At 41.0% G+C, this 17,685-nt stretch overlaps 2 protein-coding genes and 1 non-coding gene across 3 annotated transcripts in view; 1 reads left to right on the forward strand and 2 right to left on the reverse strand.

Annotated features, from left to right (window-relative positions):
* Positions 1 to 241: 241 nt before the first annotated feature.
* On the reverse strand, positions 242 to 16,121 carry HSPA9 (heat shock protein family A (Hsp70) member 9). Its single transcript, XM_086411848.1, has 17 exons — positions 15,939 to 16,121; positions 14,545 to 14,603; positions 14,192 to 14,279; positions 13,027 to 13,208; positions 12,159 to 12,283; positions 11,175 to 11,248; positions 10,984 to 11,090; positions 10,225 to 10,387; positions 9,151 to 9,243; positions 5,876 to 6,085; positions 4,539 to 4,766; positions 3,568 to 3,672; positions 2,699 to 2,816; positions 1,948 to 2,042; positions 1,648 to 1,740; positions 1,325 to 1,465; positions 242 to 1,050 (listed from the first exon to the last, which is right to left on the reverse strand). Exons 1-17 carry the CDS (start codon positions 16,017 to 16,019, stop codon positions 973 to 975), a joined length of 2,040 nt encoding a protein of 679 aa, XP_086267974.1. The 5' UTR covers positions 16,020 to 16,121; the 3' UTR covers positions 242 to 972.
* Positions 5,408 to 5,479, reverse strand: LOC147369449 (small nucleolar RNA SNORD63). The gene has a single exon (XR_015168682.1). It is a non-coding gene; the product is annotated as a small nucleolar RNA SNORD63 (small nucleolar RNA).
* CTNNA1 (catenin alpha 1) overlaps positions 15,941 to 17,685 on the forward strand; it is a 344,567-nt gene continuing 342,822 nt past the window's right edge. The window contains exon 1 of the mRNA XM_086411845.1: positions 15,941 to 16,570. The gene's annotated coding sequence lies outside the window, so the exon portion shown is untranslated. The remainder of the gene's footprint in view (positions 16,571 to 17,685) is intronic.

Genomic DNA, 17,685 nt, shown 5'->3' on the forward strand with positions numbered 1-17,685 from the left:
CCTAATTTTCATGTTAAAGATTGAACATTCAACATTCCAAACCTCAGATAGGCTAGAGAGAAACTCCTGAATCAGACTCGTCTTTGGTGATAATGATTATCATATCAGCCTTCTCAAGTTTTCAATTTGTTAAAATTGAAACTGGCTAATGTTAGGAAATCCCATACAAGTCAGGGAACTGGGAAATTGAATTCATGTCATCTGTTTCTGAAGCTAAATTTCAGGTCCTCAGACAAAAAGATCAAGATGGTTTTCCTATTTATTTTTTTAAAAAAGTCCAGAATGGATCAAAAAGAACACCATCAAGGACACAGGTGCCAGACATAAGGCCAAAGGGTAGCTAGGAAAGTGTGCCTTCAGAAAATTTGGGCGACTTGTGTTTTAAAAGCTGGATCTAACAAATAGTTAGCTCAGTTTTCTTTTGATCTAGCTTTCCCTGCTCCTCCTCCCAACATGGCACAGCTGGCTTGCTTTGCAAGGCCTCAGTTGAGGAATTCCACATATACACAGGCTGGTACAGCAGTACTCAGGTCACTAGAAGGATCTCATCACCTTGTGGTTTCATTCCAGACCCAACTGTCTTCACTGTGTGAGATTTCACCCCTTGAAAATATGGCTGCTGCTGCTGCTAAGTCACTTCAGTCATGTCTGACTCTGTGCGACCCCATAGACTACTTCAACACAAAACAATGTTACCTCTTTAGAATGATCAATAAATCATCTTTCCAACTTTACATGCAGCTGAAATGAAAAAGAATGACAGGCTAGGGACAGAATACTGTGAATTTTGTACTGCTCAACTTGTTACTCATGAAATGATCATTAGCTAATGGTCACTAAATTTACATATTCAGGAAATTATATATAGAATACTGCAAAAACACAGTAGAAGACTGAAGTTTGCCCGTTTCAGCTCAGGAAATCCCTTCACTCCCAAGCATGTTGTCCTTTCAACTCCAAAGTTTACTGCTGTTACTGTTTCTCCTCCTTTTGATTGTCCTTTTGCTCCCCAGTGCCAGAGCTTCCAGAGCCTTCTCGCTCTGATGCCATCTGTAAGAAAGCATTTGAGAGTCACTTGTTTAATGTTAAGGGTGACAGTTTGTTCTCTGATGAACTGAAAATGAAGGAGCTATAGCCTACCTGTCCCACGCTCCCAGGTTTAGTGATTTCTTCCCTTTGGGTTCACCACGTCTCCCTCCCAAAGTATTCAAGAAGACCAGGAAGTTTACTTCCAAGTCCAATACTCCCAGTTCCATGACTGGCTGTGTAGCAGTCAACAGTGAAAGTGATCAAGAGCAGTTACATTGAGTTAGGAGCAAAATACCTTTTTGTATGCCATTTCGAAAAGCTTCAATGATGCTTGCTGAAGGGAAGATGCCGCCTGCCTTATGTTTTCGCCTGTTTCACTGTCTTTCCGAGCAAGGAGCTCCCTCATTTTGGAGATCTCTTCTTTTAACTTGTTGCACTTAAAACCAAAACAAAGCCAGACCCTCACTTTTTCTGGTTTTCTTAGCCCTGAACATATAGCAGAATGTTTAGAGAGACACTTTTAAGAAATTGCTATCAAGATCCACAGAAAAATGACTGTCACTGACATTAGTGACAATACACCCCAAACTTATTGAGCTGTTTTAAAAGAGGACTTACTTCATCAGCAGGCAGTTGGTCCTTGAATTCTTCCATCTTGGTCTCTGTGTCATGGATGATTCCTTCAGCCATATTAACTGCTTCAACTCGTTCCTAAGAGAAATTAAAAATGCAGTATGAACGAAGACTTACCAATCAACCTGCTAATGGCTACACACAGTTAAAGAGTATAAACAGTAAGAGGGAGAAATCACTGTGGTCTGAGATGTCTTTAGGAGATTTTAGCTGGATTCCATGACAATTTTTATATGAGAATAAATAAGAAAGGCACTTCACATAAGTTACGAGTGAAGTAATCACCTTCTTTCGCCGGTCTTCCTCAGCATACTTCTCTGCATTTTTAACCATATTTTCAATATCATCTTTGCTTAATCCACCAGAAGACTGAATCACAACTATAATGTAAAGAAGGCACCGCATTATTGCCCAGGAAAATGATATGCTTCATATGCTTCTTTCTCTACTGTATTAAGAAAAAGAATCCTCCTGTTCAGAGTAGATAATATTGATGTGAATTATGGAGAAGAGGAATAGCCTACTGGCCTATAATAAGCAGAGGGAAACCAAGGGTCCTAATATACAAACGTCAACTAACTGCCCTACCTACCAAAAACTTCAGCAATCCAGAGGCTCAGTGCTTGTTTGTTTTGGGGAATAAACACCATACCTGATAACGAGACACTGATAACTAAGGAGAATGAGGGCAAGAACTCACCATCCTCCCCTGAGGCTGGGGCGGGGAAGATATACACAGTCTAGAGTAGTTCCTAATGGAGAGGAACTTCAAAGTCTCTTACCTCACTCTTATTATTTTAGTCACTAAGTTGAGTCTGACTTTTGTGATTCCATGGACTGTAGCCCACCAGGCTCTTCTGTCCATCGGATTTCTCAGGCAAGCACACTGGACTGAGTTGCCATTTCCTTCTCCAGGGGATCTTCCTGACCCAGGGATCAAACCCACATCTCCAGCATTGCAGACGGATTCTTTACCACTGAGCCACTACGGAAGCCCTTACCTCACTCTTACAATCTAATAAATAAGAGAACTTACTCTGCTGCTCGCGTCCTGTACCCTTATCTTTGGCAGAAACATGTACAATCCCATTGGCATCAATGTCAAATGTAACTTCAATCTGAGGGACTCCACGAGGGGCTGGGGGAATTCCAATCTAGAATAAATGAATACCAGAGTAAGCTCCTCTCACCAACAGGTCCCGTGGTCTATTTCCAAAACCTGTATGATCTTCTGGGGAATAAGTTACCTGTTTTCTGGGAGAAACACATACAAAATGTTTTAACACGTTTTAAATGTACAAAAACAGGAGTTTGTAGGTTAGGGTAGTACTTTCCTTGCTGCCTGAAATAAATAAGACTCATACCAGTGAAGGCTGGCTGCAGCAAGTAACTGTAATGGCTTTATGTACCTAAGAATACACAGTGAGAGCAAAGTTCTCCATTGCTCATGTCCGTAAGAAACAATAAGCAATGCTGACTAGAAGCTAGTAGCAAGTGATTTCCCTAGCAGTTCACTGGTTAAGACTGTGCTTCCACTGCAGGGGACACAGGTTAAACCCCTGGTCAGGGAACTAAGATCCCACATGCCGTGCAGTGTGGCCAAAAAACCAGCAACAGTATCAAATGTCTTTAAAAGTAGTAATGAGATATTTCTTCTAATCACTGTTTATGAACATTTCCCTGAAGCTTATAAACTTCTTGACTTAGTTCCCAAGGCACAAGAAGCAAGGCAAGGCTTTCAAGTAAGAACTGAAGCTCTGGTTATCTGGCTGCAGCATTCATTTGAATGCTATGTGGAAATAAAACTGTGTCAGCAGTTTATAATAATATTAGGAGTCAGAATAGTGTAACTTCACCATAAAAAGAATGATCATGACCATGAAATTCAGGATTCCTAATACCTACCAAAGTAAACTGTCCAAGAAGTTTGTTGTCTCCAGCCATCTCTCTCTCACCCTGACACACTTTAATCTCCACTTGAGTCTGTCCATCAGCAGCTGTAGAAAACACCTAGGGAAAAGAAGGAAACGTGCTGGTTTGGCAGCCTGATTAAACTATTACCCCCTACAAACTGCTAACCAAAGGAAGAAATTCACATCCCAACATTGGAAGAATCCTAATGTACACTACGTTCAGAACAAAGGCCCATGTCTTTACAGAGAACAGGAGTAGGATTAGCACAGCAGAAGGGCATACAATAGCTATTGTTTCAGCTAAGCAAACGCATTGTACAAAGATGCAGCACTAGCACATAAGGCCTCAAGAGAAGGAGCTATAAAAAGTGAGATGTTGAAACATGCTCATCCAGAGAAATGGGTCAGAAAAAGGACATTTATGTTCATAGTCACAGGAAATCATCACTTTTCTTCAGAATGATGTTGTGGCAATATATCACTGCAAGCATAGCAAGAGTCATAGTTCTTTCATAAAAACATCAAAACTCAGAAAGTTAGGAAGTAATTCTAAACCTAAGACCCACTGTCCAAATAACCCTTGGCTTGGTATCTCAGAACTATCATTTACTGGGAAGACAAGCACACTCCCCTACTGTCAGCCAAAACATTTTATTTACTGCCTCTGAGAATAAAGTAGGAATTTTCAAATAATGAGGCTCCTTCTGGCACATTATTGTCCTGTGGAGGAAGACACTTGATGACTTCCCTAATATCACCACCACTCCTTACAGGTAAAGAGAACTTTTCCAGGAATATAAGAGAATAAATGACAAGATTCTTACCACCCACCCACATTCAATTAGTGTGAACTGCAAAACAAAAAGAAAAGTTTTCTAGAAAGAGCTCACAGAAGTGGTTACAATCACATCCCTCACAGAATCCAGTATCTCTGTGAGAAAGTAAGGAGGCGGTGACTTTTACCTGGCTCTTCTTGGTAGGAATAGTGGTGTTCCTGTTAATAAGCTTGGTGAAGACACCTCCCAGGGTCTCAATACCCAGAGACAGGGGAGTGACATCCAGCAGCAGCACATCTGTCACATCACCAGCCAGCACACCTCCCTGAATGGCAGCTCCTATGGCCACAGCCTCATCAGGATTGACAGCCTTACTTGGGGCTCGGCCAAAGAGATCCTGCACAGTCTGCTGAACCTGAGTGCCAAGAAAAAAGAACCTTGTCACTAGCTACTCGGGGCAATTGCCTGAGAATGAGAGAAGCGCATGTATCCACAGACCCCACCAGATCCAGGATAGGTTGCTTCAGATCCAAGAATGTTTACTCAAATTATTATTTTGAAGTTGAGTTCTTATTAATGAATTAAGTATATTATCTGGTAACACATACTTTACTCAGAATACCTCATTTATAGCCTCTTTAAATTTGGAAACAATTTGCCTAAATTTTGTCATCTGATTTCCCAAGCAACACACTAGGAATAGAAGCCGGAAGGCATGGGGACTTAAATCGATATTGTCCAAGTCCTCTTCTATGTATCAACTAAAACTCAGCTTAAAAGCAGCAGTAGTAATTCAGTAATTCAATACCAGTGCTGATGTGAGGTATGTTTTCCCCTCCATATTTTACTAATGCTAGGAAAAAGTTCTATTTGAATATAACATCTGAGATAATTTATTAACATAAAGACACCTGCTTGATTCAAAGCCTCTCTTTTTCACCCCCAGTTTGTTTGCATTATTTACTTAACCATAAGTACTCAAAAGAAAAAATTATGAAAATCAAAGCCCAAGATCATTCCATTCAAGCTATAAAGAATTATACCTTCAACATGTTCTGTGCTCAGTCATTAAGTTTTCCACATACCTATCTTATCAGAATGATGGGTTGATACAATGCATCATTGCACAAATCTCTGTTGAAGATGGTACTAGAAACCCAAACACGATACTGCAAAACACATATCCAAAACTGCCTACAGAGGCTAATTAAAGCTGTATGTTAAGGTGTCTTGGACCTCATACTGCTTCATTCTGAAAAATTCTATAAAACTGAAGTTCAGGGTCCTCCTTGCTAGTACTCCAAAGACATCTGCCCCCTTCTTAATCCTTTTTTAAAAATACTCTTTAAGACTAGAACTCTAGCGAGTACACAAATTTATACCCCTTTCAGGCCAACGTGGTAGAAAGGTCACACACACATGTCCCTACACAACAGAAGCCATATAGTGTGCATATGCTGTGTCCTAAGAAATCGTACGTGGGCCCTCTCTGCTCTCCATGCCAAGAATTCCATGGGTACTTACCTTGGGCATCCTAGTCATGCCACCAACCAGAATCACTTCTCCTATGTCACTCTTGCTGACTTCTGCATCTTGCATGGCTTTTTGGCATGGGGCAATGGTCCTTCTGATTAGATCAGTAACAATCCCTTCAAACTGAGCCCGGGTCAGCTTCATATTCAAATGCTTGGGTCCAGAAGCATCCATTGTAAGGTATGGTAAATTGATGTCAGTCTGCAAGGGAAGCAGGAAGACCAGTTGTGAAGTCTATTACTTCAATTAAAGACTACACACTAGAAAATATTTCAAAAATCACAGGGAAGATCAGACACACTTTAAACGAACAGCTACCAAAGACAGACTCTTAAAGATTTAACCTCTTATCTTCTCAGAAGTAACACTACAAACCTATTAATAATAATGAAGGATGGAATAGAGAAGCAGGAAAAATAATCCCCGTTCAGAAGGTGAAGAACTGTCCTGCCATTAAAACATGCATTAAGAAATCACATTACTTTGTTTTTACCAAGTTTTTTAAAAAAATTCACTGTACTTTAAGAAAAAAGTCACATGTATGCTCTGAACCAAATAATCTGCTACCAAACCAGGGCTTTACAAGTCTAAGGTGCTTAAAAAAGCTACAACAAAAATGTCTAAAGGACTGACTACTGCTATGATAGTCACTGCTGCTGCTGCTAAGTCACTTCAGTCGTGTCTGACTCTGTGTGACCCCATGGACGGCAGCCCACCAGGCCTCCCCATCCCTGGGATTATCCAGGCAAGAACAGTGGAGTGGGTTGCCATTTCCCTCTCCAATGCATGAAAGTGAAAAGTGAAAGTGTCTGACTCCTAGCGACCCCACGGATTGCAGCCTACCAGGCTCCTCCGTCCATGGGATTTCCCAGGCAAGAGTACTGGAGTGGGGTGCCATTGCCTTCTCCGTAAGATAGTCACAGAGAGCAGCAAACACTGCTATAGTCACACCATGTAACATATACTATCAATAAATGTAAAATCCTAATAAGGCATGGATTAAGAATATTTAGACTAACAAAACTCACTATTAAACATGCAGAAACAGGTGTCTCAGGGGTGAACTCCCAGAAGAGAGTTAAATTTATGCTGCACCTCCAACTTCACATCAAAGCAAGGCCAAAAAGCAATAAAGACCGAGGGGAGCAAATCCTTAACCACTTTTCTTCAGGTAGAGTACCCTGGACAATTAAAGGCTTAATAAGAATTAACAAACCTTCTGGATATAGTTTTAAGATACTGGATATAGTTTTAAGAACACCAATAACAATTTCCTCTTTGCACAATGTTAAACCGAATCAGAAAAAAAATTAATGCAATCCAATAGAACTTTCTGTGGCAATGGAAATGCTACCTGTGCTTCTCAATCCAGCAGCCACTAGTCACACATGGCTGAAAAGCTGAAATTCACCTGAGAAATGGAATTGAGTGCAACTGAGAAATGGAATTCTTAAAAATTGTATTTTGGGACTCCCCTGATGGGTCCAGTGGCTAAGACTCTGTTCCCAATTCAGGGCGCCCAGGTTTGGTCCCTGGTTAGGGAACTAGATCCCACATGCGGCAACTAAGGGTTTGTATGCAACCATGACCCAGTGCAGTAAAATAAATATTTTAAAATTGTATTTAATCTTATTTAGCCATATGTGGTTACTGTACTAGTGCAGTTCCATACACTCTAAGTTACAAACTGAAAAACTCCAGGACTTTCCACCTTCAAATGCCAGTTCCATCATGAAGTTTTGTCCCTTCTCTCTCTCAAATCGAACCATGTATCTCTCCCTACCTCACCCTGATCCAAGTGCTTTCCTCTCACCACCTGGTGTAGTTTTAACAGCCCCCTACACTTTTTCACACCCACTCAGGCTGCCACAGCTCCCCCGCATTTTTTACTCCACCTCAGGGTGCCTTCCCCAAACTGACCATGTCACTGCCCCATCTCAAAACTTTTCAGTCATTTGTAGTCATCCAAGGAAAGACACCAAATCCTCCAATCTGTAAAGCCTCCAGACTTATCTTCTATGCTCCACATTGACCCTTTCTCAGGTCTTACCCCACCACCTCATACTTATCTGGCACTTTATATTTTCCTGATCAACTCACCTTGCAGGAGCTCTAATTATGTCAATTACCTGTCAAGTTCCTCTATTATTAGTCTAAGTTTGCCTTTTCTAGAAAATACAATTACCATATACATTTATATATAACATAATTATACTATAAATATATAATTATAATAATTAACATATACATTTACTACACATTGTCCTAAGCATGTTACACCTATTAATTTACAAATCCTCATAACTCTAAGGGGAAATGGAGTGCTAATTATCCTCATTTTATAGACAAGAAAACAAACGTTAGTAATTCATCCAAAGTCATATAGCAAATAATGAAATAGAAACTTAATCTCCACCAGTCTATCTACAGAGTAACTGTTAACCTCTACATTACTTCTGACATTTATTGATATAATGTTTAATTAACTAATGTCAACCTTTCCCTGGTGGATCAGATGGTAAAGCGTTTGCCCATGGAGGCAAACTTGCACAGGTACATATTGCCCAGCCTTCAGCCAGGTTTCATTAACTCACTGTCTAGACTGGTGATCCAAATAAGACAATCAGAGACTTACATAAAATGGTGTCTGAAATAAAAACAGAAGTAGTTCTGAGAGTCTCCTGGTACTTCCAGGTTAGTAATTCTAATTTTGCACACTGTTCAGTCTAGATTTTCCCAGGTGGTGCAGGTGGTAAAGAATCCGCCTGCCAATGCAAGAGACATAATAGACTTGGGTTCGATTCCTGGGTCAGGAAGATCCCCTGGAGGAGGAAATGGTGACCCACTCCAATATTCTTGCATGGAGAATCCTGTGGACATAGAAGCCTGGCGGGCTATGGTCCATAGGGTCACAAAAAGTCCAAAAAGTCGGAAAAGACCCAAGTGACTTAGCATAATGGTACAGTCTAGATTTTAAAAATACTATATTTAACACAAATAAGTATATTCAATGTCATTCAGCTCTCAATTAAACCATTATTTGACTCCTGTAACATAACCTGATTTGGTGCTTAACAAATTTCAGCTCACCCATTAAAAATACAATGATTCTGTTAATGGAAAAGTTTTTTTTTTACCACCAACCAGAAAATGGTTAAAAAAAAAAAAAAAAATCTCACCAATATTATGCCAATTAAAATTTGCTATTCAAGTAAACTCCGGCTGAAAAGATCCATCAAGGCTGTTGGAATTTGTCCATGTCTCACCTGCACAGATGAAGAGAGTTCACACTTGGCCTTCTCAGCAGCTTCCCGAACTCTCTGAAGCGCCATGTTGTCTTTGGTCAAATCAACCCCGGTCTAACAAAGACATAATATAACTAGTGTAAATGAGAAAATGAATACTACTTAAATCGCAGTGGTAAGGTATAGACAAGACAAAATAAAGCCATACCTTTATAAACAAGCAAAAATTAATTATTGCCTTTAAAAACCTACAGGAAAAAGACCTACTCTGAAAAAGATATATTATGTCCGGAGTTAAAGGGATGAACTGTTCTTTCTTCTTTCCAACTGTAGGATTCTAGCTCAAAAAAGGAATTCTCAAAACTCCTTTTCCAATACAGGTATTCTCCCAATTTTCCAAAACTTGCTTTAAACCACACCTCACTTTTATAAAAGATCTATATTAACACCTGTTTTTGACAACCAAATGAAATCTGAAAAGGATTTTCACATTTACAAAAAAGGCAAAAAGGACAACTAATATTCGGCATTGGCTTTGCAGCAAGCCATTATAGAGGCAGTGTGCACCCCAAGCTCCTTGCCCAGTAACTACATTTATCTGAGCATCAAGCCACCATAGCTTTGAACTATCTGGGAGCATATGAACATTTTGTTTTGTGCATCCATTAGCAAAATGTGGCCTAAGGTAATTGCTTCTTTGCTTCACAACATTTCAGCTTATCATAGGTCTCAAAGGAAGACGTTTTCAGATAGTGGAGGGAACCTATATAGTTGTCCATCAGTATCTGTGAGGATTGGTTCTAGCACTTCTCTCCAAAAACCTGGATACCCCAATCCAAAGACATTCAGGTTTCCTATATAAAATACCACAGTACTATTATACACCAGGTACTGTATCCTTTTCATTGTTGTCTGTTCACAATTTGAAGTTACAATAACCAGAACAGTTCAGAGCGCCCATGAAACTGAAATGCAATTTCAGTGGACTATGCAACAGTCTATTAACGGGAGAAAAAATCATAGACAAAGCAAACCGCAGTCCAAAGAAATTCTCTGTATTTCAATGTCTACACATTAACCACACTGGTAACTAACCTCTCTTTTGAACTCCTTCACAATGTGACGAAGCAAGGCCTGATCAAAGTCTTCACCACCTAAGAAAGTGTCTCCATTGGTGGATTTCACCTCAAATACTCCTTTCTGAATTTCCAGTATGGAAATATCAAAAGTTCCACCACCTAAATCATATACAGCAATGCTAGAAAGAAAAAAGAAGGCCTTCAAGAACAAAATTCATCACAGGTAGAGTTCAGTCACCAAACTAACATAAATCTGGCTATTTCCCCCCACCCAGGTATAATTATGAAAGTTGATGACTGCCTAAGTGTCATATGTCTTAACATATGGTCTTACAGCAACATGTAAAACACATAAGAGTTAAAATGAAATGCTAAACTTCTGGATGAATACTTGCCAACAGGCATACCAAGGGAGTAAAATAACTGTGAAAGTGAAGTCGCTCAGTCATGTACGACTCTTTGCAACCCCATGGACTGTAGTCTACCAGGCTCCTCCCTCCATGGAATTCTCCAGGCAAGAGTACTGGAGTGGGTTGCCAAATAACCATAGCCAGTACTTTTAAAAAGAAAAGAAAGAAGAGAGAAAAAGTAATCAAAGGAATAGTCCTGAAATGAATGAAAAACAGTCCATAGAAACCTGGGGAAAAGATCAAGGCAGTACATTTTCAGTCTAAGGCGCAACACTAAGAAATCAAGATGATGACTGAGGATAGATTTCAAGATTCCGTGAACTTAGTCTCACATATCTAAGTGGAAATTTATTACACAAACTTACATTTTGTCTTCTGATTTGTCCAGACCATAAGCCAGAGCAGCAGCTGTGGGTTCATTAATTACCCGAAGCACATTCAGTCCAGATATCTGGCCAGCATCCTTAGTGGCCTATAGAAAAAGAAAAAAAGCATTTTTCACCCTTGTGTCCCAAGTACCATTTATTTCGTGACTAAAAATGCTAATTGAACTCACCTGTCTCTGAGAGTCATTGAAATAAGCTGGGACTGTGATCACAGCATTTTTTGCTGTATGCCCCAAATAATTTTCTGGAAAAGAAATCAATGAAAATCAACCATGAGAATCCTATCAGATAAAATAAGCTACAATTAATAATGTAGCCTGACAACCCATGTCATCCTCTTGAGATCACAAACAGTTCCGTTCGTTTTTTAGCATATGACCTAACATGTAGAGATCTTATTGAAAAACACTCCAATTTAAAAAACTCAAGATCTCACTTTTAACACATTAGTAAAGGCTCACCAACTACAATGACCTAGACTTAAAAGAGCCACTGTTTCTCTGTTAGGTAGGTAAAATAGGGAAAAGGAGTCCAAAATGGCGATGGCTAAAAGACAAGGAAGGAAAAATCCCCGAAAATAGAACAAAGGAAGGTCTGAGGACAGGAGTGAGGGCCTCAGGAAAAACAACACTCCTGGCTGGCCCAATTTACATTGGACAGGCCCAGGGAGAGATAAACATATAAATAAAGAAGCCAAAGCTAGCTCTCTCTCTCTCCCCCACGTGCTGGGGCACTCTTCTCCTCATGTCTTTGGATCGACGTGCCCTCACGCCTCGAAGATGGATTTTCCTGCTATCTTCTAAATAAAATAGAGCTGTAACACTAGCTGTAACACTGATTTGTCTAAGAGCTATAACATGGTCCATTCGAGACCAAACAGGAAGTTATAAGTTTTACCTAACAGACACAAAAACTTAAAATGTAGTCTTTTGGTTTCCCTTCTGGGAAAAAGAAACATGAAAGCCACCATTAGGAAAACTTGGAAGAGAAATTCAATTTGTAGAGAAAGAGTAATGAAGTTTTGCCATTTCTAGGTATTTTGTGCAAAAGTCACTGCAAACTCATTCAAAGGTCAATGAGATACGGAAGCCAGTGATCTCAGAGTAATCATGCAGTTTTCTGAATTCTTCCAGATATGAACTAAGCTTTCTCACCTGCAGTCTCTTTCATCTTCATCAACACAAATGCTCCAATCTGACTTGGGGAATAGAGTTTTCCATGAGCTTCAACCCAGGCATCGCCATTAGAGGCACGGACAATTTTAAAAGGAACATTTTTACTGAAAGACACAAATATTTGAGAAAACATGCCAGCACAATCTACCATGAAGTTACCATACACCATGAAAGCCCATCTTCCACCCCACGAGATCCATGCCAACAAATGAGAACTTCAGGAATTCACTTAATGAAATCCTTTAGAAAGTAATCATTAACATGTAAAAACATCCTAATGAAACCTGAACATTCTTCTCACCAAAAACTTATGCAGCTGCTTTGGATAACACAGAGATATCATATGACCCAGAAACTTCATTACTAGATGTCTACCCAAGAGAAACGAAAACGTACATCCACATACAAACCTACAAATGTTTATGGTAGCATTACTCATTAACAGCCAAAAAGTGGGAACAACCCAAATGTCATCAACAAATAAACATTAAATTATGTATGTATGTGTGCAATGGAGTATTATTTGGCCATAAAAACAAATGAAATACTGATAACATGTGACAGCAAGGATAAACCTTGAAAACATATAGAACTATCTGATCAGCACAAGATGGAGCCTATGTCATTATCTGTCTCGTATTTAACACCAATTTACATGGTCCAGGTATGACTAGCCAAATCTTCATATATCATGTCACACATAGCAAAGTCCTAATCTGTGAAGGCAGAACTGAATATTTTGAAGAAGACACCCTCTGGGCAGGGGCAGGGCCTGTCCTCAGGGATCCTGCTAGGAAGACTGTTCTATACAGCCTTTGCAAATAAATACAGTCTTACTATTACTCACATGTCTTTCTGAACTTCTGGGTCATCATATCGCCGACCAATAAGACGCTTGGTAGCATAGAATGTGTTGTTTGGGTTGGTGACAGCCTGTCGCTTGGCCGGCATGCCAACAAGTCGCTCACCATCTGCTGTAAAGGCTACAACTGAAGGGGTGGTTCTGGCACCTTCAGCGTTCTCTAGCACCTAAAACTCCCAAAGCAGGACAGAGAGTAAGGTTCCAGTCACCACCAGTGTCTTTATATCAATTATTTGAGACACAAAGCAAACATTAAACAATAGTACTAGTGAGGATATTCTTCTGCCCTGTAAATATTGATATAGTAAGCAACTACTATTTGAGAGTGAAACAATTTTCAACTAAGAACATCCGAAAAAACAGGAATATATATAAATCAAATGTACTTTTGTTTTGGTGATGGCTAAAAATTTCAGGCATTAAAAAAAAATCTGCAGATTTCCCTGGTGATCCCCTGGTTAAGAATCCACCTGCCAATGCAGAGGATACAGGTTGGATCCCTGGTCTGGGCAGATTCCACATAGTGTGGGGCAACTAAGCCCGTACGTCAGAACTACTGATGGCTGAGCACCCCAGAGATCCTGGTCCACAATGAGAGAAGCCCTTGCAATGAGACAGTAGCCCCCACTGGCCGCCAACTAGAAAAAGCCTGCACGTAGCAACGAAGACCCACCGCAGTAAAGGAAAAAAAAATTTAATTGCCAAAAAGGATTAAAAGATCCAGGTGCTTCAAATGTTATTGAGGCGAACCAACTGGGAATAAAGATTTTAAGAACAGAATAGGTAGGATTCAGGAGGAAGAGCCTCTACCACAGCAGGAAATAAAGAACATTCTTTACTTATGACCCAGCCTTTGCATTATTTGGAGCTCCACTTGCTTCTAGACTGTTTCTGCACCTTTAACTTTTGTTTAACTGACTTATAAAAAGGTAAAATTTTATTATCTCTGTACTAGGACACACTTAAATCCTGGGAAGTTAAATCCATTTGATTATTACCAGCATAAATTAAGCACAAAGATGCAACTCAAGCGAGTCTTAAAAATTTAAACACAACCTTTAAAATGTCCCTCATCTAAGCCAATGGACACAGAATTCTGAATTGTCTACTAGCTACCACTACATGGTCCAGAGCCTCCAATTATGCTCACCTTTGCTTGTTTACCTTCCATAACTGCCACACAGGAGTTGGTAGTACCCAAATCAATACCAACAACTGCTCCCTTGATTGCTTCTGATCTGTAAGACATTTAAAACAATGCTATGGTCAGTTAACAGTGGTCTCCAAAATGGTGGTAAAAAAGATTTATTTTACAATATGAAGGTAAACTTTGAAGAAGGTTTGCTAGAAAACAATTATTTGCTACTGTGGTGAAATGAACACTCTCTTAATAAATATAACAGTGTTTTTATTCCTGAACAAAATAATGATAAATTTAGAGACCATTAGTCTGGGACTTAATATTTATCATCTTACTATTAAAGAAAATGAAATTATACTTACGCATAGTCCCGCCTTGAAACAATTCTAAAAGCCTCATGACTAAGGCCATTCCAGCCATCCTTAAAAAAAAAAAAAAAAAAAATTGCATCAGCCATCAGTTACATAAGAAAACTTGGGCTTGTTTTAACTATTCTTCTGAAGAATATGTGAACGTTTGAGATTTTCATTCTGAGTGGCTACCATGCATAAAGTTCATTGAAATTGTAAGATATTTTATGTATAACAGGCATAATGGTACTGACACAGCAATCAAGTCCAATAAAGTATAAAATTTCCAAGTAAGTCAGACAAACAAGTACATGTAAAACTGTCCTGAATTACATTAACAAAAAATTTCTCAACTTCAGCATTACTGATTTTGAACAAAACTTTTGTTGGGAGCTGGGCTGTTCACTGCAGGATGTTCAGCAACAACTTGGACCTTTACAACTAGAACCTAGTAGTAGCATGGTTACCCAGACTGTAACAACCAAAGGCTTTTTCAAACACTGCCAAACATCCCGTGGAGAAGCAAAAATACATTACAACATAACTACTCAATTTCACTGTCATATCAGTGTCCACTTAAGATCCACACATGTGTGTGTAGCAAATACATATTTAACTTAATCTGAGCCATTTCCCCTGATGTTGCCAAGCTAATGCTTTAAAGGGAGTAGAATTAGCAACCATGTGAAGTCAGTTTAGGTGGGGGGGAATATGGAGTGGGGGGGGGGGGGAATGTCTGGAGTGGCCTCTGATCAGGATCAAAGACCTTTGTTACATTCTCACCTCAGGCTATTGCAAGTCGTCCTTTACTCAACCTGAGCGCAAAGAAACACAATTCCAAAAGATGTGTTTCTACTCTTACACGATAATGAGCAATCACTCCATGGCCTTTTCCTGATTTACTTATTTTTTCTGAAATAACGGAGATGAAGATTCTGGGAAAACAACTATTAAATGTTCGCAAACAAGAAAATCAGAGCTTGACTTTTAATTTATTGCTCGGATGCTCTTTCTTCCTTCGTCATATCGTACTAACCGGGCCCCTGAACACTCCGGATTTTAGAAGACTCCTTCTTCTACCCGTAAGCGAAAATAAAAACTATAATAGTTATTCCTTCCCTATAGACTACGACCTCAAGGCCCAAACTGCGTAATCCGTATCAAAAAGCCTATCAGAACGACTACCAGCTACTTGGTGAAATAAAACTCTACGCTCCCAAAGAGTGTGACTCAGCAAAGAAAGAAAGGCAAAACCCTGAATTAATCCTTGAATCAGCAACACTGAATACTGTTATTTTCCATCTCTCCTCTTTCCCGGAGGATTCTGACCCCGAAGGCCGCGCGCGGCCTGCCGCACTAAGTCCCAAGACCGTGAGCCCCTCGAGGAGGGCCCGGCAGTCCCTTACCTGGTGGCGGGCGGCTGTGGGGCCTCGGGAGGCTGCGGTGCCGACAAAACGGGATACTGCGGCTCGGCTGGCGCTTATCATGGCTGCTAGACGGTGGAAGTACGAGACAGCGCAAAGAGGCGCTCGGACGGCCGAGGGCAGCGCGGCGCAGAGGTGCTAGCGATTCTGGAAACCTCCTACCACGTGGGGTGGGGGGCGGGGGTTGACCGCTGCGGCCTGGAAGCCCGCTCATCCTCTGAGGCGCCGCCCGTGCTGCCTGATCAGAGAATACCTGTATGCCGCGCCCGGAGGCAGGGCCTATGGCTAATACGCTTCGAAGCCTGATAGTTGTGAACAATATGTCTTTCTGCGCCTGCTGCAGCACGTCAGGGCTCCACGAGAGACGGGAAGTCTAAGAGCGGTATAAGGCAGAACTGTGGACAACCCCGGTCCTCGGAGGCAGGAAGGACTCAAGGTCACACGGGATAAACTGCGAACAGATTACAGTCTCCTTGCGTCAGTTACGTGAGAGGAGGGGTCTGTTGCGCTTGCGCAACTGGCCGCCCGCCGACGGCCTGGAGCGCATGTGCACAGGGAGTAGTGAAAAACGGGGTGGAGTCTGACTACCGCTGTCATAGGGTGCTCAAGCTCACGTGAGTTTCGTCCTTCCCACCCCCGTTTCCCTGGGAGACCCTGGCGGCCGCAAGGTCCGCTCGAGTTGACTTTTCCTTCTGGAGGAGGGCGCCATTTTGTCCTGCCCGTTTGTTCAATGTAAACCTGGGGTTTAAAACATTCGTTGCTCACCCTCGTCCTTTGTCTTTTGACTGCCTGTTGCTGTTGCAGTAACTTGAAGTAACCTGCATATGGAGACCTTAGGCGAATTTTTTCTGTGTTTTAGCACAGGGACCTTGGGTTTTGAACTACTCAAGAAGACTTAAGTTCATACAAAGCATTGGGTTACCTTAGGCTAATTATCGTGCAGACCGTCAAGAGAAAAACATACCTGAGCTCAAGATCCTACTGCCCAGCTTTGATGGGCCTCACTGAGGCTCAGAAACCAAGCAGGCCCCTGTGGGGCCCACCTGGGCAGGAAAGCCCTTCTTTACCCACTGTTGCTTGTTTATAGACTTCTTTTAGCTTCTTTAAGGTACCCTGAATTCCAAAAGGCAGATTTCAGCAGTTGCTTATTAGGGGACGAAAACAAGAGAGGCATAGTCAAGTAAGAATAGCACAGCACTGGGGCACGGTCATGGTTCCTCCTCAGGGAGTGTGTGGTCAGCTGTTTCTTGGTGACTCCACAGACTATAGCCCACCAGGCTCCTCTGTGGAATTTTTCCAGGCAAGAATACTGGAGTGGGTTACCATTTCCTTCTCTAGGGGATCTTCCTGACCCAGGGATTGAACCCCTGTTGCTTGCTTTGGCAAACTTGGTCTTTACCACTAACGTCACCTGAATATACGTAGTATTTATGAGTTCTATGGGAATTAGGCCCTGCTCAGATAGAGAATGGTAACTTAAACGAGGGCAAGATTCCTCACTACCAACCCACCAGAAGGAAGTCACATGCCTTGCAGCCCTCACCCCCAATTTTTCCTATAAAAACGTACTCTCTAAAAGCTCTCAGTTCAGGGATTTATTTAGAGCATGGGCCACCCTTTCTCCTTGCTTGACCCTGCAATAAACCTTTCTCTGCTCCAAACTCCTGTTTGGCTTCACTGTGTGTCAGGCACACAAACTTGTATTCTGTAACAGGTCGTCAGGCCCATC

This window comes from Bos grunniens, chromosome 7 (assembly GCF_055505025.1).
Source record: "Bos grunniens cultivar Pamir isolate PY7600 chromosome 7, Bosgru_T2T1.0, whole genome shotgun sequence".
Lineage (NCBI taxonomy): Eukaryota > Metazoa > Chordata > Mammalia > Artiodactyla > Bovidae > Bos > Bos grunniens.

What these genes read in the sequence shown, in the direction of transcription:
- HSPA9 (XM_086411848.1), bottom strand. Translation starts at nt 16,019, where the DNA reads ATGATAAGCGCCAGCCGAGCCGCAGTATCCCGTTTTGTCGGCACCGCA. An exon ending in GACAAATCAGAAGACAAAAT is followed by an intron (nt 10,388 to 10,983) that starts GTAAGTTTGTGT and finishes TTTTCTTTCTAG; the next exon opens with CATTGCTGTATATGATTTAG. An exon ending in AGGAAGACCGGCGAAAGAAG is followed by an intron (nt 1,741 to 1,947) that starts GTGATTACTTCA and finishes AATTTCTCTTAG; the next exon opens with GAACGAGTTGAAGCAGTTAA.